This window comes from Salvia miltiorrhiza, chromosome 2 (assembly GCF_028751815.1).
Source record: "Salvia miltiorrhiza cultivar Shanhuang (shh) chromosome 2, IMPLAD_Smil_shh, whole genome shotgun sequence".
Classification (NCBI taxonomy): domain Eukaryota; kingdom Viridiplantae; phylum Streptophyta; class Magnoliopsida; order Lamiales; family Lamiaceae; genus Salvia; species Salvia miltiorrhiza.
The window spans coordinates 1,822,373-1,846,071 of record NC_080388.1 but is presented as its reverse complement, the minus strand read 5'-3'; the positions used below and the strand labels follow the sequence as shown (position 1 = coordinate 1,846,071).

Sequence of the window (23,699 nt, the reverse complement as noted above, 5' to 3'; positions counted from 1 at the left end):
AAACTACACAAACTATGTAGATGAAGATATAATGAGTAGGCCAACAACCATGACATTGCACACGATCATGGAAATATAAGAGTGGACGTAATTTCCATTTTTTATGAACCTAAATGCCAAAATTGATTAATTTTATATTAGGATCATTACTTAAAAAAAAAAAAACTAGCTTTAATTTTGATTTTATGGCCATTTTAAGTTCAAATTTATAAAAAAGTATAAAAAAATGAATGTATCTATGTTATTCAGTTTATTGTTTGAACAAAAAATCAGACTAATTGAGGGGTGATGTAGCTCGCCATAAGTTAACTTTACAATTAAAAACTAGTATTTGCATCCCGTGCAATGCACGGTAAAATATTTTTTATTTTTTAAATTTATATATAAATTAATACTAATTTAATTATCATACTCATGAATATAATAAAATTTAAATTTAACTAAATATATTTGAATTTAATATTAAAAAATAAAAAAATAAAATAATTTGCAATTATAAAATTTGATATTATGAAAAGAAAAAAAAATTAAACAATAAAAAATACTAATAAAAAAGAATTAAAATATTTTTAAAAAAAACATGAGAGATGAGAGAAATTTATAAGATTTTAATATTTAAACAAATTTAATTTGTATATTTTAAATCAAATATTTACATAAAATATATCAAATTAAAGCTCTTATCGTGATCTTTAATTTGATATGCATATTGAATATTTTATAATTAATCGAATTTCACAATTTTGAAAATAAATTAAAACAACAAATCAGAAGTTAAAAAAATGGAAAATAAAAAGAATAATATAGTTAAAACAAAAACCTTCAATTTTATTATAACTACAAAATTGCCATTCAATTTTGAAATTGATTTCCAATTGGAAACTGCCTTTTTAATATAGTATAGATATACTATATATTGAATTTTTTTTTAATCTCAACATCAGCTTCCAAACGTCATTGTTTTACTCAGAGCTCAAACTTCTTTAAATCTAACGTTTGAGAGCTGATTTTTAATTGTCAAGTCAGTTTTTGGCGAGTCACGCCATCTCTCAATTGGCCGGATTTTTTGCTCATGTTATAAATTGAACAACATACATAATTTTTGTAAATTTTGGTTAAAAATCACGGGATCAAACGTCCGAGCTATTTTTAATAATAATTTTATTATATACTCCACCCGTTCACCAATTCGTGTATTAATTTGTCATTTTGGTCCGTCCACCAATTCGTATTTTACTTATTTTTAGTAACTATTTCCTTAACAAATAAATCACTTTTTTCTTAAAAGTCGTGTCCCCTTCTCTACTCAACAAATAATCATTTTTTCTTAAAATTCATGCCCCCTTAGGACATGAATTGGTGGACGAATGGAGTATAAGATTCAAATGAGAACCTTCTTATTCGGACAACGTAGAATTAATCCTATTCGTATATTTGTGTAATTTGAAAGTGCTAATTAAAGTTCATTTTCACATATTTTAGATATGTTTAATTGCATATAAATTACTGAACATTTTCAATATATTCTCATTTTGTACATAAACTTAAAATCTTTATTAAAATTATTTAACTATTCATTTTTTTTCTTCTCATTTTGCACATTTGCTCATTTTTCGACCAAATTTTGGACCTAAAACGGCGTCGTTTCCATCTAACTAGACAATAAGACGTCCGTTCTATTTTTTCACATATTAATATATGTCACGCAAGCATATTCATACTACGCGAGTATATTTATGCTATATCACCACAACGAAAAATGAGCGAATATGTCAAATGAAAAAAAATTAATAGTTGAGTAATTTTAATAAAGATTTTAAAATTCGTGTGCAAAATGAGAATTTGTTAAAAGTTCAATAATTTATACGTAGTTAACCTTTTTAGATATAATTAGTTTTAGCTGCTTTTAAGGGATTTTTAGTATATTCAGAGTTTTTTGTTCGGAGTTTTTTATCCTAATTCTCGTTGAGCTTCAATATTATCGTAGTGTATCAACTTATACTTTTAGTGCAATAAATTGTGCGCGCCATACTCCTTCCGTCCCATTGATAACGCCTCACTTTTTTTTAGTCTATTTTATTGATAATGGTCTGTGCCATAAAAAGAAACCATCTTCTCTCACAAAAAGTTATGGGTTACACCACTTTTATCCTTAAATCATTCTTCTTCTTAATAACTATGTCCAAAAGTAATGATTCATTATCAATGAGAGTCATGAGACGAAGGGAGTACATCGTAAGTGTATGTCTAAACTTTATAATATTGCCACTAATATTATTATAGTGCAATAAATTATGTATGCATTATACTCCCTCCGTCCTGTAAAGATTGAGTAATTTTTTTCGGCACGGATTTTAAGGAGTTACTAGTATTTTGTGTGTTAAATGTGATAGGTAAAAAAATGAAAAGATGAATAAAGAAAAAAAATATTTGCTGTATAAAGAAAATGCTGAAGCTTCGTAGGACAACTCCAAAAGTAATACTGCTAAAGCTTCGCGAGACGGAGAGAGTATATCAAGTCATCAAGTTATTAATTTTTATTTTATAGAATAATTTTCAGGCTAACCACACCCTAAAGAAAACATATTTATGTCACGTGGCATTGGCAAAACATGTAAAATGTGGATGGGATGAAACTAATCACGCATCTAATCATAAGTGAAATGGATAGTATGAAGGCGAAAACTTTCAAGCTTTAGAGGAGTCCGTTCACACCAGATCTGGGCGCCGGAAAAGTACGAAGGTGTGCTTTGACTGACCCACTCAATCCCGCCGGATCGGACCGCCGGACGGCCTGGACCTTCCCTCGCTGTCACTTCGCAAGCTGCTCGCCCGCCTCAGCAACGCCCAACGGCCAACGGCCCAGACTCCGACTCGCGCCGACTCGCCGGATCGTTCGGTGAGCGGGGCCTCCATCGAAGCCGACGGCACCGGTCACGAAGTTACCCAGCAGCGGCGTTGAGTCTTCTCCAGTGGCGGCTTCGGGTGATTTCTCCAGATCCGCCCTTGGCAAGGAGACGCGCCACCAGCCTGGACTACGTGACAGCCACCAGCCCGGCGTTGCTCGCCGCACGCCGGCCCACCGTTCGCTGCTGCTGTGCTCAGTCCCGTCAGCCCCGCCGCCGCTTGAGAGCAGCGACGCCATCGACGTCGCGCGGCCTACTCCACAGCGAGCTGCTCCGGCAAGGTAGCGGGCGTCGCTCAACGCACGTTGCTCTCTCGACGTCGCCGCTGCAATCTCCGCTGCCGATCTGAACTATTTGTGAGAAATGGCATCGCTCCAGCCTCCCCTCCCAAATTACCCCATTGTGTCTAATAACTTTGCTCCTGTCAGTCGATCTTCATCGCCACTACACAGTTCTACTAAGGTTTTCACCACTGCTGATCAGACGACAATGAACTCTTCCACAGTAATGACGGCGCTTCTCTTCCCCGAGTCTGGGATCACGATGCCTCCGAGCATCACTGTCACAGATCGTTCGGCGGAGGCTGCTAGAGTTACTGCTGATGTTTCGTTCCCGGAAATCGCTGCGGTGATGACTTCCCATACTGTCGGCGTCTCTTCTCAGGCCGATGGTCCTAAGGGCCTGATCCCGCCTCGCTCGATCGGGACTGCCCATCCGAAAGTGGTCAGTCCGCTGTCTGCTCCGAAGGTGTCGCCGAAAGCCTCTTTTGCAGATAAACTGAAAGCTAGGGATGGCAGTCCGACAGAGCAAGTTTCCAAGCCTAGGGACGTCCCCGCTCATGACTATACAATCCTCCGACCAGAGTTGGTGGATCTCAAACGTTGCCTTGTTTTAGAGCCTTCTTTCCACCAAAGACAAGTCCAGCGTTTCGCCCATGCGATTCACGGCCGGCTGATCCTCCGCAAAGGTGAGTCACCTCGGTTTGCAGCGGATCTTTGGGAGGAACTTCAGCAGCTTTGGAAACCGGCTGCTGGTTGGTCGATTCATCCGCTCGGAAAAGGTTACTTCACTTTTATTTCACCACCGACGAGGATAGGGCAGCGGCTTTCGCTAAAACGACTTGGCGTCTACGCTCAGGTATACTCCATCTCCAGGCTTGGGTGCCGAATTTTGATCCCTACAAAGCGAATTCTACCCTGGTTCAGGTATGGATTAGAATCTTTAACTTGCCACATGAATATTGGCACCCAGAGGTTCTTTCCGGGGTCGCACGAGAAGTGGGTACGCCTATCTTGATTGATGGTCAGTCTGCACAGGCTCATGTGGGTCACTTTGCTAGAATTCTTGTTGAGTTAGATGTTTCGGCTGATATTCCTGAAGCTTTAGATATTAAGTGTGGCGATATTGATTTTACTGTCAAGTTTGGATATGAGAATTTGCCTTATTACTGCTCCGTCTGCAATGTTGTGGGACATAATTCTAACGAATGCAGAAGAAATAAAACGACCACGACCGAGGAACGTCGTCAGTCCAAGGTAGATGACCACAGGGTTCATCCTCGTCCATACACCGGAAATCAGGAAACTCCAGCATGGGCTGGAAAGGAAATTCCTGAGGTTGGACAGAAACTGAACTCTTCTTCAGACTCTCCTACCTCATCCAATCCCTTTGCTGTGTTGGTTTCTCTAGAGTTGCAAGATGAACAGAGACTTGTTGGTGATGATAACATGGACAAGCCGCATTCTGATGGAGGCCGAGCTTCAGATGCTTGCATCCCTCAGGACAGTCAGGGTAGAAAGGATATGGAACACCCTGGGTCAGATGACGAAAAGAGCCAAATTGAGGTAGTTGAGCAGGAATACGAGAGGAGTTCTGCACCTCTGGTTGTTCAGCCGCTTGCTGTTGTGACTGACAACAACGCTGTGCTAACTTTGACTGGGACGACAGGACCCATTTCTCGTACACGAGGGCGTCCGAAAGGGGCTATCACCAAGAAGGGGAGAGTTTCTGATTCTTCTATCAAGCACATGCTCCGTCGTATCATAATCAATGGCATGTCTTCGGATTTCCAAAACTCAGCACGCCGTGACGATATGCATGGCCCAGGTCTTGACACTTCTTCGCCTGTGGAGTTCCTGAATAAAGTGAAGTATGCTCAGTCTCGAGGACATATACTGCAAAACTTTGTGATCAACTCCTCTAACTCTACCGATGCAGCCCATGCTATGTCGGTTGTGGCCTCTTCAAAAATGAAGAAAAAATGGGGCGATATGTTGGACGATGAAGAGGACGATTTAGACGAGGACGACCCTCTTAAAATGTTCTCTTAGTCTTGGTTTGTTTTTTGGTTACCCGGGGTTTCTTGCGGGTGCTTTTGCTTGTTTCCTTTGTATCTGGTCTCTCTTTTTTTCTTTTTCTTTTTAATAAAATTTCTATTTCAGCAGCAGTAATCATAGTGGTCACACGCCCCCCAACCCCAGCTGCCAACTTCCTTTCCCTATCTCCTTTATTTAAATGCATAATTATTTGTGTTTATTTTGATTTTTTTTGTTTTTTTTTTTGTTTTTATGCTAGTTTGTTAAAAACATACTTTGTTAGAGAAAATTATACTTGTTCATAAAAAATAAAATGAAAATAAAAGAAAAGGTTGCAACAATCTTAATAAGGATTAGGCCATATAAGAGCACCCGCAACGCTCCTACTCGAACGCTTACTCGAGTATAGCGTTGCACTCGAGTAGGGCATTGCGGGGGGAGGGGGGGCTTACTCGAGGTCTGCTCGATCCTTCGAGTATACACGAGCGAGAGAGAGAGAGAGAGACTTGGCGCGTGCTTTGCACTCGCCTTAATTAAAAAATAATAATGAATTTTCGAATTTTGAAATTTTTTGGGCTGTTGCATTTTCTTGGAATTCGGTCCCTTGACCGTTCAAATTTTTTTTTTTGTTTCCCTTCTCCTCTTTAAAAATCATTCTTTTCCCTTTCTCCCTACCACATTTTCTTCCTCTACAATTTTCTTCCTCTTTCAATTTCTTTCTTCCTCTACAATTTCCATGGATCCACACAACCCCTACTACTATTATCCTAATTGGTGTCCCGATCTCTCCGCCGATTATCACCCCGATATGGGGGGAATCAACTTGGAGGAGACCCCAGCAAGTTTTGAGGATGCCCCAGCAAGTGCCAAGGAAAGTGCCTCCAAACCAAAGAAAGGCTGCCGGAGGAAGGAAATCGCCCACAAAATCAAGCACGACAAGCCGGCGGCGAAAGGAAGGCTCTGTCATACTTACCTTCCCGAGCATATTGATCTCATCGTCCAAGTTTGGGCGGAGGAGACGAACGATGCCATCCGTGGGACGGATCAAAAGGGGGAGGTGTATTGGGGACGGATCCGCGACCGTGTCAACCCCATCATCGGTGCTGAGCTTAAAATCCGGCAAATTCAAGGCCACTGGGCCCAAGTGAGCGCGGATGTGCGTATCTGGGAATCTATTTGGGTGGAGACGTGTAATAATTGACCTTCCGGCCATTCTGACGATATGCTCCGGGACAAGGCCCAAATCCTCTTCAAGGCTCGAAGCCCATAAAAGGCCGCATTCAACAATTGAAACGCGTGGAAAGTTCTCCGGAACAATCCAAAGTTCAAGTCAATGTACCTCGCCGGAGACGTGCATTCCTCTAAGAGGACAAAGACTACGGAAGATGGCGGCTTTACCACCTCGGTGTCGGGCGAGGAGATCTCCTCTTCCCGGCCCATTGGCAACAAGGCGGCGAAGGCGGCGGTGAAAGTGGCGAAGGGGAAGGGGAAGCTGTCGGCGTCGCAGATGAGCTCGGAGCCTCCACTCGAAATAGTGGAGAGGTTGGACAGGTCTGACCAATAGATGAGGGCATTCACCGCCCAGTACACCAGGAGGAACGATACCAGGAGGAACGATATCAAGGAGAGGGAGCTCGATATGCAGCTCCTCAATACGGATACGACACACATGTCAGACGCACAAAGGGCATTGCACGCGTCCATGGTCGCTGACGTGCTCAAGCGTCGTGGTCTAGACTAGGATTTTAATTATGTAATTTTACTAATGTTTTAGGTGTTTTTTATTTTTATGTAATTTTTAGAATTTTTAATTTAATGGAATTTTTAATTATTAGAAAAATATGTTATTTAAATTTGAGTAAAATTAATTTAAATGAAAAGCATAAAAATCAAAATTAAAAAAATCAAGTAGGCTATCAAGTAAGTCCAATGCAGCACTACTTACTCAATGTGGTCCCCCACTATCAAGTAAGCCCATTGCGGATGAGTGATTCTATTCATAGCCCCCATTTTACTCCTTACAGCCTTCTATCTAAAATAATAATAAAAATTAATTATAAATTTACATTTATGCCCTATGCCTCATAGCCTCCTAAACAAAAACTTGCAGAATGCGGATAGGAACAGGATAAATTTCAACTTTCAATTTTTAGTGCAAGCTTGTGGTGATTCGTCATTGAAGGTTATATATATATATATATATATATACAATGATTTCCACAAATGATGGATTAGCGGCATCAGCCATGGGGGATCACTAGATTTCCTCTTCACGCCTCTATGATAAAAAAATATGCATTGCTCACTCAAATTCCAAAATTTCTTCCCAGAAAAATTGAATACCCAAATTAACAAGAATCACACCCACACAAATTAATTGATAAAACTGAATAAAAAGAAAAATTAAGTAGTAATAACCACATCGACAATTGATCATCGCTCGCAATTCAATGATACAGTTCATAGATAACCATCAATTATATCCAGAAATTTCATAAAAATAGATTAGAAAAAAAATAACAACGAGAGAAAGAGACTATCAAATTCCATCAATTGAACTAGTTTATGAACTTGAATGAGTCAGACTCAATCTCTTGCCAAAAACGATTCCGCTATCAAACTAGAAAGTAGAAATGCTCTTCCCAGACCCACTCGTGTTTTGGCCAAGATTCTTAGTAAAAACAACTTTCCAACAGAGAAGAAAATCAAATCATTGGGATTCTTTATAATATTTCTTCAAAAATTGAAATAAGTTGATATGCGATTTAGGAAATAGGAATTATAGGGTATAATTGTAAATTTACAATAATTATTTATTATTGATTTAAATAGGAGGCTATGAGGAATAAATGGAGGGTTATGAATAGAATCACCCATTGCGGATGCTCTAAGGTCTATTAATTTGTGATTAAGAAGTCCATGCTTTTGTGAATGCATATTGATTTAGTGATATAGTAATTATTGCTAATTGAGATCAAATATCTCGGGTTCGTCTTTAAAAATTTATGTTTATCTAATTTAAAAAAGGGAAGGCCATGCCTTATTATGGGCCCAAATAAGAAAGAGCCCAAATAATAATAGCCCTTTGATCAAATGAGCCCAATAAGGAGCCCAAATAATAGTAGCCCTTGGTGATTAAGAAGTCCATGCTTCTATTTTATGTTTTATTTTTTTAATACTAAGATACAAGATCAGAAAGATTCAAAACATACAATCTCATTAAATCAATACAAATTAATTATTTCATCAACATATAACAATTTCGACCTCGCTTATACAATGCACATTGTGGATTTTCTATTTTCATTTTTTTTCTCGAAACTATATTAAACTACATCATAAAATTAGTGAAGTTGACTTATCTCTTATATAGCAATATGAATTAAATATGTTTTCCCCTTCACTATAATGCTGATCTTTTTTTTCCGTAGCTAACTTTTCAAGAAACATAATGAAACGAGGATTCACACGTTAATTTGTCTAACTTTTTTTTTTTGACCAATTAAAGCTCTTATGATAAGAACATGATTCTCTATTCATATCCTAAAATTCATTTTCCCCCACCGCTGAAGTGCCACTAGTCCATTTAATGTAATTGAAGCGTCTCTAAACCACATTAGATTGTGGATTCAATTATTAGTTTCTCATCCCCTATTTCACTTTTTTATTTTTTTTATTTAGTTTAATAATTTTTAATTGAGTTAATTGTCTGTAAATTATTGAACTTTCATTAAAGCATAATTTCGTATACAAACTTTAAAATAATTACTGAATTATTGATTTAATCTAATTTTGCTATCAACTGAGATTCGGTCTAAATTTATTACTGATATGATTTACCCAATAATTGACGTGAGATAATCGCTGAGGGAGTAAGATGACGTTTGTGATGGTACATCGCAATTAAGTATACAAAATTATATTATTCGACTAGCCTCGTGACCAGTAAAGTTAATTGGTTGCGAAATCTCAATATTTGATGGCAAAAAACAGATTAAATTAAGTGTTCGTTTGGTTCAAGTAGATGAATGGAAAGGGAATGGAATCAAATAAAGGAGTGGAATGGTAACAATAACCATTACTTTTATTGAGTGTTTGGTTTAACAACGGAAAGGAATCATTAGTAAGGGATTCCCTTTCTTTTGTTTCCCCTCTATTTTGAGGGGTAACAAATTGGGTGATTAGGTTATCCTCAAGTAAGGGTAATGGTTAACTCATTACTCAAACCAAACATCAAGTAATGGATTCAATTAATTGAATCCCTTTCCAACCTCTAAAAACACCCAACCAAACATGGGCTACCACACCACATTTTAAAGTTTGTATATATGCAAAACTAAATTAAATAAAAGTTTAATAATTTATAGGCAATTAACATTTTTAGTTTATTATATTTTGGTATAATTTAACATAATTAATTAACTAGGGTTCAATAATTCAATTAGGATTTATAATTATTTTATTAAAATTAATCAACCCAAACTCAAGCCATACTGTGTTTTTATTTTTAAAATAAATAATTATAAAATAATAAAATTAATAGTTATGCGCGGTGCGATAAAGAATCCCAATTGTCTCTAAAACACCCTAAACCAAATTAATTTATCGTTTTCACTTTTATAATCTCTCTCTCACACACACATTATTCATCCTCATCTCTCTATCTGCAAAACTGGTTTCTTCTTACAACACGAGCTTTATTATAAAGCCAACAAATTAAAGTTTATTGAACTTGAGACACATATTCTAAAATTGATCCTATTTAGGAAGTCGTGTCATAGGTTGGCATCTAACGGTCTAAGACTACATCCACTAATATATAATAATTACATTCCTTTTTATTTTTCACGAATCGATTTGGGAAAAAATGGGTGATGAGAGAGAAGCTCTTAAAGGAAAGATGAGTGATGAGAGAGAAGCTTTGAGCAACAGAAAACGCTACCATCGTCACTCTCAACAACAGATCCAACAAATGGAAGCGTATGTTTCTTGTCTTAGTTAATGTATTTATTTATTTTTATTTTATTTGGAGGGTTTGAACCTAAAATACCTCTTTGTTCACAAAAATCTCTATTATTTTCTTGAACCACCCTAGTTACCTCTTTGTTTAATTACAAAGAAGGTCTTCATCGTCTAGATGTTTTCGAACGGATCGTTTCTTGTCTTAATTATTTTTAAAGATGATCAATAATAATTTCTCATTTTCCTACTCGAACCCTCATGACTAATATAGTTTCTCATTTATGTTTATTGTCTTTGATTTTTGTTATCTTATTGAATAATTTTCGGTCATGATATATATCGTCACGTCAATTTAAATAATATACATAACATGCATTGATAGTAATATTAATATGAGATATCACTCGAAAATATTTTCATGTAGGTTTTATAAAGAATGTCCACATCCGGACGAGAAGCAAAGAAAAGAACTGAGTATTCAACTTGGGATAGAACCAATTCAAGTCAAATTTTGGTTCCAAAACAAGAGAACACAAATGAAGGTATCATATATATCTCGGAATATTAATCTCTTTCGTCTTTCAGTCTCGTACTTTCCGTATTATTTAATTATGTCGTGTTTCGGTCTCGTACTTTCTGTATTAATTAATTATGTCGTGTTTCGGTCTCGTACTTTTGTATTGTTTAATTATGTCGTGTTTCGGTTTCGTACTTTGCATATAACTAAGGAAACATAGTTTTTGAGAATGTAATTGGTTTTTTTTTTAATTATTATTACCCAAAGAAAGGAAAAACACACTCACACTCTAGCCCTATAGGTGACTCGAACCCCGACCTATTATTTGGAGGAGAAGTGTCTTATCAATAGACTGTGTTTCATCATCTGAGAATGCAATTGGATTAAACCTTCACTTTAATTTGTTAGTTTGGATGTGATCACCTTCATTTACATTAAGATTATAACCTTCTTTGTTTGGGGTAATAGAGAAACTTATTTCTAATATAAATCCAAGATTAAACAACAAAAATGAATTCACTTTTAACAACTAAAGTGAATTCATTTTTGAAAAAAATACTACATTTTTTTCCCTCTATTATTTTCCATACTAAGCTTAAGTATCGTCTCACCAGGAAGTGAGTCTAATTAAGACCGGGATCAAAATACATATCCAATGACACATTATTTGCAATTATAAGTTATGCCTTCTAACAAAATATAGGGTTTGAAATATGAATTTTGACCCGTCTCACGATGAGATGATCTCACACAAATTTCCATATATATGAAAGTGGATTGATTTATGTACAGACGCAGCACGAGCACAACGAGAACGCCCAGCTCCGAATCGAAAACGAGCGACTCCGGGCCGAGAATTTAAGGTTTCGAGAAGCTCTCATCAATATTTCTTGCCCTAATTGTGGTGTTCCAAATTTTCAAGAAAGCCAACTAATGGAAAATTATTCCTTAAATCAGGTTAATTATTTCCACTACATACTTCTTCAATTATCATAGTTCATTAATTGCAATAATAAAATAAATAAATAAATAATATTCCGTGTCATGATATATTATTTCCATCGTTAGCACGCGAGCAAACCCTCTTCTTGGGCCCCACATTTAGCCATCGGTCCCATTAATAATGAAGTTGAGAGCGAAGATTATCGGGCGGCTGTGATGGAGGCGGCGAGCTCCGCCATGGAGGAGCTCGTGAGAGTAGCTCAATTGGGTGAACCGTTGTGGGTGGCGAGCGCAGACCGCCACACTTTTGTGTTGAATGAAGAGGAATATTTTCGGGCTTTTCCCAAGGTTTTCGGGCCTAGGAGAGATGGGTTCAAATCCGAGGCGTCGCGGGAAGCCATTGTTGTTCCCGCCACGGCTGCGGATGTCGTTGGGATCCTAATGGATGTGGTAAGTAGAACTTCATGTATGCATGATATATGTGTAGATTTATATAATATCTTGATTAAGTGCATTGTGTTTTGGTAATATAAGAAAATATTATGTGATTTAAAATTAATCATTTTATCATTTAATTAACAGTACAAAAAATTGAAGTTGAAGAAAATGAATAAAAAATTTAACAAGTGGTTAGAACTTAGAAGTACATAAGTGGGCTTTGGGCCCTAAGCATCAGCAAGTGACACAGAGGTTGTTGTATCGAAAATGAAACTCTTGCAAAATATAGATACTATCTTATCAAATCGGAACATATAAATCTCACATTTTAAAAAATAAAATAAAAAATGTTCATAAATAATAAATTCCAACTAATATATTTATCGTTATAAATTGAAATTAAAAAAAATACCCTAGCTTTGAAATAATTAATTAATCCTAACAATCCATTATTTATTCTATATATATATAGTTATATATATATATATATATATATATATATAGTTATAATTTTTAATGTGGAAATAGTTTTAACTACATAATTTTAGAAAAAAATGTTACACTAGGTATCCATTTTAATATTGCTACACTACATACCCAAGAACATTAAAATATTATTCTCATTGTACAAGAATCTAATTTTTGTCTTATTAGTCATAAAAGTACAACAAAATTAATTATTCCCTTCGTCTCACTTTAAATGGCCCAAAATTATTGGACAATCCTATAGTTTTGGGCCATTTGAAGTGGGAGAAGGGAGTACATAAGATATTCACCAACCCCACCACCCTACATAAATTTTGCCTCCCAACAACTTGCATAACTCTCTCTCTCTCTCTCTCTCTCTCTCTCTCTCTCTCGTAAAAGAAATCAATCTCTCTCTGAGCGACTAGAAAGTTTAAATAAAGAAAAGTGGAAATTTAAAATGAGTGAGTGAAAAATATAAAACGACAACATAACATAATGTTTAAGGTGGAAACTTCAAATATATATAGGCGGAAACTTCGATTAAGGCAATAAAATGAAAACAATAAAGAAAATCGAAAACTTCAACTTTATATAGGCAGGAATTTAAAAGGCGAAAACATATATAGGCGGAAAGATTAACGGCGGAAACTTCAAATTAATTTCATATGCATCCACTATCTAACAAAAGGAAAATGAATCATAGTACCAATCATAACCTCAAACTAAAAAGTAATCGAAATATCAATGATGGTCTTCCATGTCACGGTCAAGTCATCTTTTTCGACAAAGAATTATTACTGAACATCAGAATGGGTATGAGGTATATTAAAATAGAAACAATAATGCTATTTGGACAAAATTTGTCCGGACAAAATATAGTTAAATACTTTATAAAATAAATTTATTTAAAAGTTTTGATTCAAAATAAAATAGGATTTAGTTAGTTTTATTGTTTTCTTTATATTGTAATTTTTTTGTAATTTTTTAATAATCATTTTAATTATTATTATTTTTAAAGTACACAAACTACAAATAAAATAACAAAAAATAAAAAAAATGTTAAAAAATTATGAAAAAATTACAATATAGAAAAAACAATAAAACTAATTAAATCATTTCAAACTTGAATCAAAATTTATAAATAAATTGATTTTTAAAAAAGTTTAACCTTATTTTTGTCCGGACAAATTTTGTCCAAATAGCACTACCCAAATAGAAAAGTAGGTATTTTGAGAACACATTATTGAAAACTTGTGTATTAAAGCAAACCTCTCAATTTTAATTGGATTAGTGAATCCTAATTAATTATCTTAAGATTATACTTAAACATTATTAATTACAATTAAAGAAAAAAATTAGTAAGAACTATAACAAATTGAAAATGAATACGAAATGAGACGCTTTGGATGGATTGTGGGATAGAGAATTGAAAGTGAAATACATAATGGGATACTTCAAGTTAAAAGTGAGACAGAATCCCATGTTATATATATAGGAGTATTTTCATTATTTGTGTTTGGTACACTATATAGGCTAAGATTGTTAAATAATCTTGGCTTATATGGGCGTTTGGTAGCTTATACTATTATTTAACAAGCTGGCTTGTGATAGTTAAAGAGCCCGATCTTATTCTACTATTTCACCTTAAGTAATACCACATCCATGCATCCTCATATTACTTATCTAGGCTAGATAAATAACTAATATCATCTTTTCTATATTATTTATCTTGGTTTTATTAATTACATAGTAATTTCTAACCATGACTACCAAAATGACTACCAAACACATAACACACCTTCTTTGATCTCATAGGAGCAATGGACAAATGTGTTTTCAGGAGTAGTTTCACAAGCAACGAACTTGCAAGTCGTGTCGTCTGGATTGGAGGGAACGTATAATGAAGTTGTGCAAGTGGTACAAATTAATATACATGTATATATATAGGAAAAAAATATATATATGTGATCAAATATTCATACGTATATATATGAATTGTAACAAATTTAATTATTTGTATATGTTGAAGATGACTGCGGAGTTTCACGTCCCATCGCCGGTGGTTCCGACTCGCGAAAGCTACTTTGTGCGACATTGTAGACGACACGTGGATGCCACGTGGGCCGTGGTCGATGTCTCTTTAGATCACTTACATTCTACTCCGTCCAACACATGTCGGAGAAGACCTTCCGGTTGTCTCATTCAAGACATGCCTAACGGTTACTCCAAGGTAAATCAAGAAGCTAGCTTTTCAGTTGTGAATTAAGGGTAAAATAATACTTTAAGTCAAAATTGACTATTTTTTAATCTATATAATAGCAACATGAATTTATTGATTCAATGTGTATATTTATGATGTCATCTATAGTATGACAATCAATGTAGTATGTATAGATGATAGTATAATATTAAGGGTTAGTGTTTTATGTCTCGAACTTCCAGCGTTTTCCATAAAATGTCCCGAACTTTCATTTTCTCTCAAAAAATCCTGAACTTTCAATTTTTTCCATAAAATGTCCTGCTATACAAAATTTGATGACGAAAAAATGATATAAAAAATCCCAAACTTTCAGCGTTTTCCAACAATAGTGGTTTCCAATATGATTTTCCAACAATGGCAATCCCCAAAATATTTCTTTCGGCGAGATAATTCATCTTTTTGTTACCAAATTTTGTATAGTGGGACATTTTATAGAAAAACTAAAAGTTTAGAGTTTTTTAGGAGAAAGTGAAAGTTTGGAATATTTTGTGGAAAACGCTCAAAGTTTGGGACATAAAACTAAATTAACCCTAATATTAATATACCTTAGTCATTATAAGGAAAAATTTATCTAAGTTTAGTATATACATATATTTTACCTATAATTATAGTAATAAATATTATAGGTGATATGGGTCGAGCATGTTGAAGTGGAAGGCGGAGGCGTCCACAGCATTTATAAACCACTAATTACGGCCGGTCTAGCTTTTGGGGCACGGCGGTGGATTGCGATTCTCAACGGATATTGCCAACGTGTTGTGATCGGATTGGTTCCTTCGGATATCGATTTTTTAGGTAAATATGAATTTTAGTCGTCGTTATGTTTTTCTGCCTTGTTGATTTTCCGTCACACAACCAAGTTATGTTTTACTATTAGGGGTTTTGGCAAATGAAATCACGAACTATTTTGAAAATAAAATTTTATAGTGATTTTTAAAGTGCGAAGAATTAAATCGCCACACCTTTTTAACTTTTGCAATTCCATCTCCCCAATTATTTTCGATCGTCGGATTATTGAGTTGGAGCTTACGTGGTTTAGTTCGCCACGTAATATTCATGTTACAACGTCATTTACAGTAAAATTGTTAAATATTGAAAATTAAGGTGCAGATACATGATACATTTCCTCTATATAATTTTAGAAAAAATTTAATTGAAAGTGTACGAAATGACGCCGTTTAGACCTCACAAAAACAATGTTGTCTTTACTGATCTGCGTAACTTCCAGCTCCGCACTCCGGCGACTGAAAAAATTTGGGAGGACGAAATTGTAAAAATTTAAAAGGTGGTGATTTAATTTGTCACGCTTCAAAAATCACATTAAAATTACATCAAAATAGTTCGTGATTTTACCTAACTTGATTGTGTGACAGAAAATCAACAAGGTAGGAAAAGCATGCTGAAGCTAGCAGAAAGAATGGTAGCAAGATTTTGCCGCGGAGTAAACACCTCAATTGCAAATATATGGACAACCATATCTGGGTTTGGGAACTCAAGCGACTGTGTCAAAATCATGACTCGGAAAAATGTGGATGATCTGAGCATGCCGTTAGGGTTTCACCTCAACGTCGCCACTTCATTTTGGTTGCCCATCCCGCCCAAGAGGGTCTTCGATTTCCTCCGCGATCACAATAATCGGAAAGAGGTGGTAACCGTCTTGAACACTACATGATTGCACGAATTGAGATACTTCCTCCGTTCACGAAAAGTGAGACAAATTTATTATTTTTTGCGTCCACGAAAAGTGGGGAATTTTCCCTTTTAGTATATATATGGGCTAATATATATATATTTTTAATTTTTTATACTTACAAATATTCAATATTTACAAAAAAAAATCACTAATAATTCAATCTTAACCACCCATTTCATACAATAGTGAGACTTATTCTCTACTACATAAAAATTTACCAATCATTTTATTAAAATATGTGTCCAAAATTTGCCCTACTTTTTGTGGACGGAGGGAGTATTATACTTGTATTGGACGTCCCCACAAGTGAATGTGTGTGTGTGTGTGTGTTTTTTTTTCTTTATGTTTTTTCCGTTTTTAATTTTGCTAAAATATCAAGTTAATTACTTGCAATATTTTCTCACACTTCAATACTTTATTTACAAATTAATTCTTCCAATTCTAGTGGGACATGCTTTTAAACGGAGGTGATGTTGAAGAAATGGCCCACATTGCGAGTGGCAAAGAAGATGGAAACCGTGTTACAATGTACCAAGTAAAGGTTACTCACTTTCTTCCATCAATCACTTATTCAAATTTCTAATCGAAAATTATGTAAACATTATTGAATTAATTTTTTTTTTACAATTATTAATAATAAGAGACAACATCATATTCTAGTCAAAATTATATTGATTTTTTTTTTATTTATAAGGATAAAATTGTGAAAATAATAGCCTTTGTGATCAAAATACCCTTATATCGTATAATAATGCAAAATACATTGTTAAACATATTTTTCAATTTACACGATATTGCATCGCGAAAAATGTATAATAGTGTATTTTACATTGTTACACACTTTTTTAATATTGTTACGCACTTTTGTGAAAATCATGTAACAATATATTTTACACTGCTGCACACACTATTTTCGCAAAAGTGTGTAACAATCGCGATCTTTTGAATTTTTTTGAATTTTTAAAAAATCATTAAGGCTATATTGATATATTTTCATTAAAAAGATCTAGTATTTCCAAAAAATAATGATCTTAATAGGTAAAAATAGTAATTCTAATCTCTTTTTTACTTAGGATTTGTTCTCTTTGGTTGTAAATTTATCATGAGAAAATGAAGGATAAACAAAATTTCACCATTTAAATCCATCCTTTCTTTTCCCACATATTCTACTTGACCCTTACTCATTCCTCATTTACACTACAAAGAAGAGATAATATTATCCCTCCAAAAATGATGTAATAATATTATCCCTCCTTTGTAGTGTAAATGAGAAATGAGTAAGGGCCAAGTAAGAAATGTAGAAAAAGAAAGGAATGATTTAAAGGGTGAAATTTTGTTTATCCTTCTTATTCTCATGATAAATTTACAACCAAAGAGAACGCACCCTTAGATGAATATCTCAATGCCCTTGACTATTTCAATTCTTTGAGCTAATTTTACTTGATTTTTTATCCCATTAAAATAGTGGGATTGGATAAATCATTCTCTCGAGGATAAAAATATTTTATCTTACATCTTATCAATCATGCAAAGTAAACGTCCCCTAAATAAAAATGGATAGATTGGCCTATATTAAGCGTTTACTTTAGAGGATTATCATTGATAGATTAAAATAAGTAAGACTAAACTCTTGTTTACTTTAATGGATTGAAACTTTTGGATATTTTAAGGCTCTTGATTAATTCTATCATTTGAGCTCGTTTTAATTGACTCATATATATCCCATTGAAAGAGTGAGATTAGAAAAATCATATTTTTACAAATAAAAATATTTAATCATGTATCTTATCAATTACGCAAAGTAAACGCTCTTCAACATACATCAATATATCCTTTCTCTTTTGTTAGGCTATGGGTGGAAGCTCGAGTGAAACGATAATGCTGCAAGAAAGTCGCAAAGACCCCACGGCCTCCTACGTCGTTTACGCCCCAATCGACATGATCTGTGCAGAGACGATTTTAGGTGGCGGCGATCCCATTTCCGTACCCTTACTTCCGTCGGGATTCGCCATTCTCCCCGATGGCCCGACTCGCGGCGGCCGAACCACGGCGGAAGGGGAAACCGGAGGATCGCTTTTGACGGTGGCCCTTCAGGTGACTAAAATTACATGATCATGCAATTCTAATTTTATAATTAGAGCTCAAACTAAAAAATTTCGATGTATTTATTAATTATAGGTTTTGGTAGATTCAACTCCTGATGCAAACCTTAATTCGGGATCGCTTGCAGTAGCTAACAAAATAATTTGTGGCATTATGGATAAAATTAAACAAGCTCTCATCACCTGATCTTCATTATAAGGTAAGGTGCATTGTTTCTTATACTATATTTAAATATTAGCTCGAATTTTAATTTCCACCGTTCTTCTTCTTCTTCTTCTTCTTCTTCTTCTTCTTCTATTCTAGGGGTTTTGGCAAATAAAATCATGAATTATTTCGAATTTACAAATTTAACGTGATTTTTGAAGTGCGGCGAATTAAGCCACCATCTTTTCAATTTTTGCAATTCAATCTCCCCAGGTTTTTGCGGTCGTCGGATTGTTGAATTAGAGTTTACGGCGACTAGTTCTTCATGTAATATTTATGTTACGACATCATTTGTAATAAAATTGTTGAATATTAGAAATTATGGTGCAAATACAGGGTACAATTCAATCATTTAATTTGGAGAAATTTTTAATTGAAACTGTATGAAACAACATCGTTTAAGCCTTACAAAAACAATATTGTCTTTACTAATATCCACATAAGCTCCAATTCAACACTTCGGCGACGAAAAAAAAATTGGGGGAACAAAATTACAAAAATTAAAAAGATGGTGATTTAATTTGCCTCACTTCAAAAGTCACGTTAAAATTACAATATCGAAATAGTTCATGAATTTATTTGCCAAAACTCCTTTATTTTTAAAATATTAGCTTGAATTAGGTCTATTAATTGGCATTAACTAATGCTACTTTACGATTTTTTGTATTGAGACTTATTAATCTTTCTTCTTATTCTTTTTTTGAGAACGGGCTTAATTTTTCTTTGGGCCCATTAGTAATGAAATCATAATTGTATTTATTGCGAAACTCAACTATACAAAATTCTCTCTAGTCCACATATTATGACATAAGTATATTTTTTGGCAAAATTAACCGGTTAATTGTTACTAATAATTAGTGCATGTAAGCAGTTTGCGTGTTAATAAATTAAATACTTCCATTATAATTATCTCGCATTAATGTTAGATGTTGGTCAAGATCGGCGGCATACATGGAGTGGTCTGTATATAATCTATTTTGACCACTGGGGGCCATATAACTTTGAGTCTTTGACCAAGATATAACAATATTCCAAAATATTATTTATACTACTATTTAAATCATAGAATTTCTAACAAACGTACGTGACTTAATTTTGTTGACATATATATATATATATAGGGTGCGGTTATAGTGAGAACACATTTATCGTGAGAACATAAGAACCATTAAAATCAATGCATCTACTATATAAATTAATGCATTCGCTATTAAATTTAATGCATCCGAAAATAATAAATTTTTTGCTCCCTTCAGGATTCGAACCTAGGATCTGCATTCATCCACCAAGATGATGCATCCACCGTAGATCTTGATGATCGAATGGTTTAAAATGGTTCTATGTTCTAATTTTATTTAGTGGTTCTTATTTGAACCTCTCCCTCTATATATATATATATATATATATATATATAGGATAAAATAAAAGATTAGTTAACATAAAATTATGAATCTTGCAATTTATTTATAAAATAATTATATTTAACTTATAAAGGTAAGTGATTTTATTAGTGATCATGAGTTCGAATCAGTTACTTTATAAGTTAAGACCAATTTACTTTATAGGTTAAGTAAATATTTGATAGATCTTATAAGCTTGGATAGCTAAATTGTCTCAAGAGGGCCCAAGATAAAACTAAGACCCTATCTTATTTCACTGTTTTTCTTATAAAAAAAAAATTACTTCACCTTTGAGATAAATTAATCTTACCCATATAGTAACTATTCACTATTTTTGAGTAATCGATTTACACTATACTAAATAGTAGTATACTATAAGTCTACATATTTTACACTATAATTTTACTCGATTTCAAGTGAAGTGAGACAGAGTGAGTACTGTTCAATTAACATTAATAAAATAAATATTCTGAATAAAATTCATAATTACATACACTCTTTGAAGTTTACCTAGAGCGCGCCCTTATTTAATATATTTCGTCATTGGAAAAAAACATCTACTATTCTAAAAAAATATATCTATATATATATATATATATATATATATATATATATAATAAAATAAAATACAAGTATTTGATCAACAAAACTTAGCTACTCGCGCAGGAGACGCCGCCGGGATGGCCGATCGGGAATTGCACGTTCTCAACGCGCCGCCACGCATGAAGGCCAAAGCCGAGACCGCCGCCGACTTCACCCTCGCCGCCATCTTCTTCAGCTTCCGACTCCTCAGCAGCTTGTCGCCGTCGGAGTTAACAAACCCCAACTTGTAAGTCTGCAGAAAAATCTGCCTCTTTCTCGCCCTATCGCGGCGGTAGCTCCACGAACTCATCAGATTCTGGCCGCTCCGCCGCGTCGAGAAAATCCTCCAGCCGCCACCGCCGCTTCTTGCTCCGCCGCTGTAGCTGTAGTGCTCGTTCATTCTGCTGAAACGAACTGTGGGGTTTCTCGAAACTGCGTTCATGGCTGCTTCTTCCGATTAAATTTTAGATGAAAAATGTTTAGTTATTTATATAAATTGGAAGACTTTTTGACTCTATTATTTATGGTTTTTCTAAGTTGGCGGGCGGAATGAAAAAATTACTATTAAACTAGAGGTTCAAAAGTATTTTAATTATTGATGATGTGACCATATTTCGTTTACTAAAATTGGTCAAAAAATTGAACATTCCGAGAAGAAGCATTTGGATAGATTAGTAGAGAAGTCTTGATTTCTTGACTATTGTGGATTAATGTACTAGATTTGGCCTTTATTTGATGCACACAAAATATTTGAAAGGGAAATTATGTAATACGGTCATATATATTTTGATATAACTAACATGATAAAAATATTTAAGTTATAAAAAATTAAATTATATTTTGATTGAGGCAATAGAAAAAAATATAATAAATAAATATTTGTATGATCTGGAGGAGATAAAATGAAGTACAATTAAAAAATGTAATAGACTGAAATCATGGCACACATTTAGGAAAAAATTAATAAAGGATATTGTACTTTCATTATGATTCATTGATTTTGAAGATGACGAAATGTGGTGAAATTGAAAAAATTATAATAAATAAATATTTGTATGATCTGGAGTAGATGAAATGAGATGAAATATATTGAAATCATGGCACACATTTAGGAAAAGATAAATAAAGGATATCGTACTTTTATTATGATTCATTGATTTGAAGATGATGAATGGTGAAATTAATATATATATATATATATATATATAGGGGCGCGCTCCAGTGAGACCCCATATTTTTCGTGAAACACTAGGACAATGAATAAGACATATAATACTAATGAACAAAACGTATATCTAATGAACAAGATGTATATACTGATGAAAAATAAAATTTAAAAAATTCGTAATGAATAAGACATATATACTGATGAACATGGCCGTATATACTGATGAACAATGCAGTATATACTGATGAATAACAAAATTTAAAATATTCTGCTCCCTCCAGGATTCGAACCCTGCGAAAAAAAATCACCCTCCAGATACAATATCAGCCATAGGATTGATAAAATAAACGCACCAGATCGTGCCCTAGATCTCACTAAAATCAGGGGGTCTCATTGGAGCGGCCCCCTATATACCAATTTTTAAAATTTTATTTTTCATCTGTACATACATCTTGTTCATTAGATTTATGTCTTGTTCATTAGTATTATATGTCTTATTCATTGTCCTCATGTTACACGAAAAATAGGGGGTCTCACTGGAGCGCGCATATATATATATAATAAACAAATATTTGTATGATCTAGAGTGGATGAAATGAAGAACAATTAAAAAAATGCAATAGACTGAAATCATGGCTCACATTTAGTAAAAAAAAAAGAATTAAAGGATACTGTACTTTCATTATGATTCATTGATTTGAAGATGGCGAAATGTGGTGAAATTAAAAAAAATTGTGATTTTTATTTATTTATTTGTAAATTATTTCCAGAAATGGAAAAGTAATTTGAATAGGGTAAACACACGTTATTAAATCTAGCAAGTATTCCCCGTTTTCATATAGATAAAAAATCATATTATGATGGTCGTCTAATCATAAATTCATACATTATGTTGGTCTAATCATGTGTGTAATTAATGTTGATATTTATATAATGTATATTAATATTAGTATAAAATAGAGGGTGAGTTTATTTTCTTAAAGAAGCTATTTGTGGACCCTTAGCAGCAATGGTTAAATATCAAGTTGGTCAATTTTGTCATGGTATTAATATTTAATACAAATGGTAATTTAGCCATGTTGAGTATTAAAAACTTAAAAACAAAACTATTTTTATATCCTTTTAGGGGGACGAAGAAACGTGTCGATAAGCAATATTTTCGAATATTAACCCATATATTGTCATTAAAGAACGATTAACCATATAGTTGTATAACTTTAGTTACCATTTCAGAAATGACGAAGCTGAGTAAAATTAATGGACTAATTGTCTATGAATTCACGAATTTCCGTCATTTTCTTACTTTTCCTATGATATTTAAATTTGACAAATTAAACCACCAATTGAAAATTCATTCTTAATATTGTTCCCACTAAGGAACAATTATCTTCAAATCAAAGATCACTTGGGCATCGAAATTGCCAGTATGACACTATTGTATTAGACTATGGTTGTTTCATTGTCAGACTATTGTGCCACGTTTATTTCGATGTCCAGCACAACTTTAATTTAGGGATAATTATACCCCCTAAAAACATTAAGAATGAATTTTTAATTAGAGAATAAATTTGTCAATTTTAAATATCGTGTGAAAAATAAAAAAATAACGAAAGTTCGTTAATTCATAGGCAAAATTAACACAAAATTAAAAAGTCAAAATGTGCAATAAAACGTACATCTCTTTGATTTCACTCATAAAACAAAAGGAGTAACTATTTTACTTACTACAATCTTCAAACTA

The 23,699-nt window shown here is 33.8% G+C and overlaps 2 protein-coding genes across 2 annotated transcripts; both read left to right on the top strand.

Annotated features, from left to right (window-relative positions):
- The first annotated feature begins 2,795 nt into the window (after positions 1–2,795).
- LOC131012550 (uncharacterized) lies at positions 2,796–5,352 on the top strand. The gene is made up of 2 exons (XM_057940537.1): positions 2,796–3,966; positions 4,044–5,352. The coding sequence occupies exons 1-2, from the start codon at positions 3,270–3,272 to the stop codon at positions 5,234–5,236; spliced, it is 1,890 nt and encodes a 629-aa protein (XP_057796520.1). The 5' UTR covers positions 2,796–3,269; the 3' UTR covers positions 5,237–5,352.
- Positions 5,353–9,902: 4,550 nt separating this feature from the next.
- On the top strand, positions 9,903–20,222 carry LOC131012549 (homeobox-leucine zipper protein PROTODERMAL FACTOR 2-like). The gene is made up of 11 exons (XM_057940536.1): positions 9,903–10,201; positions 10,608–10,725; positions 11,493–11,657; positions 11,769–12,092; positions 14,364–14,465; positions 14,578–14,778; positions 15,435–15,603; positions 16,182–16,453; positions 16,947–17,042; positions 18,350–18,595; positions 18,680–20,222. Exons 1-11 carry the CDS (start codon positions 10,089–10,091, stop codon positions 18,788–18,790), a joined length of 1,917 nt encoding a protein of 638 aa, XP_057796519.1. The 5' UTR covers positions 9,903–10,088; the 3' UTR covers positions 18,791–20,222.
- The last annotated feature ends 3,477 nt before the right edge of the window (positions 20,223–23,699 follow it).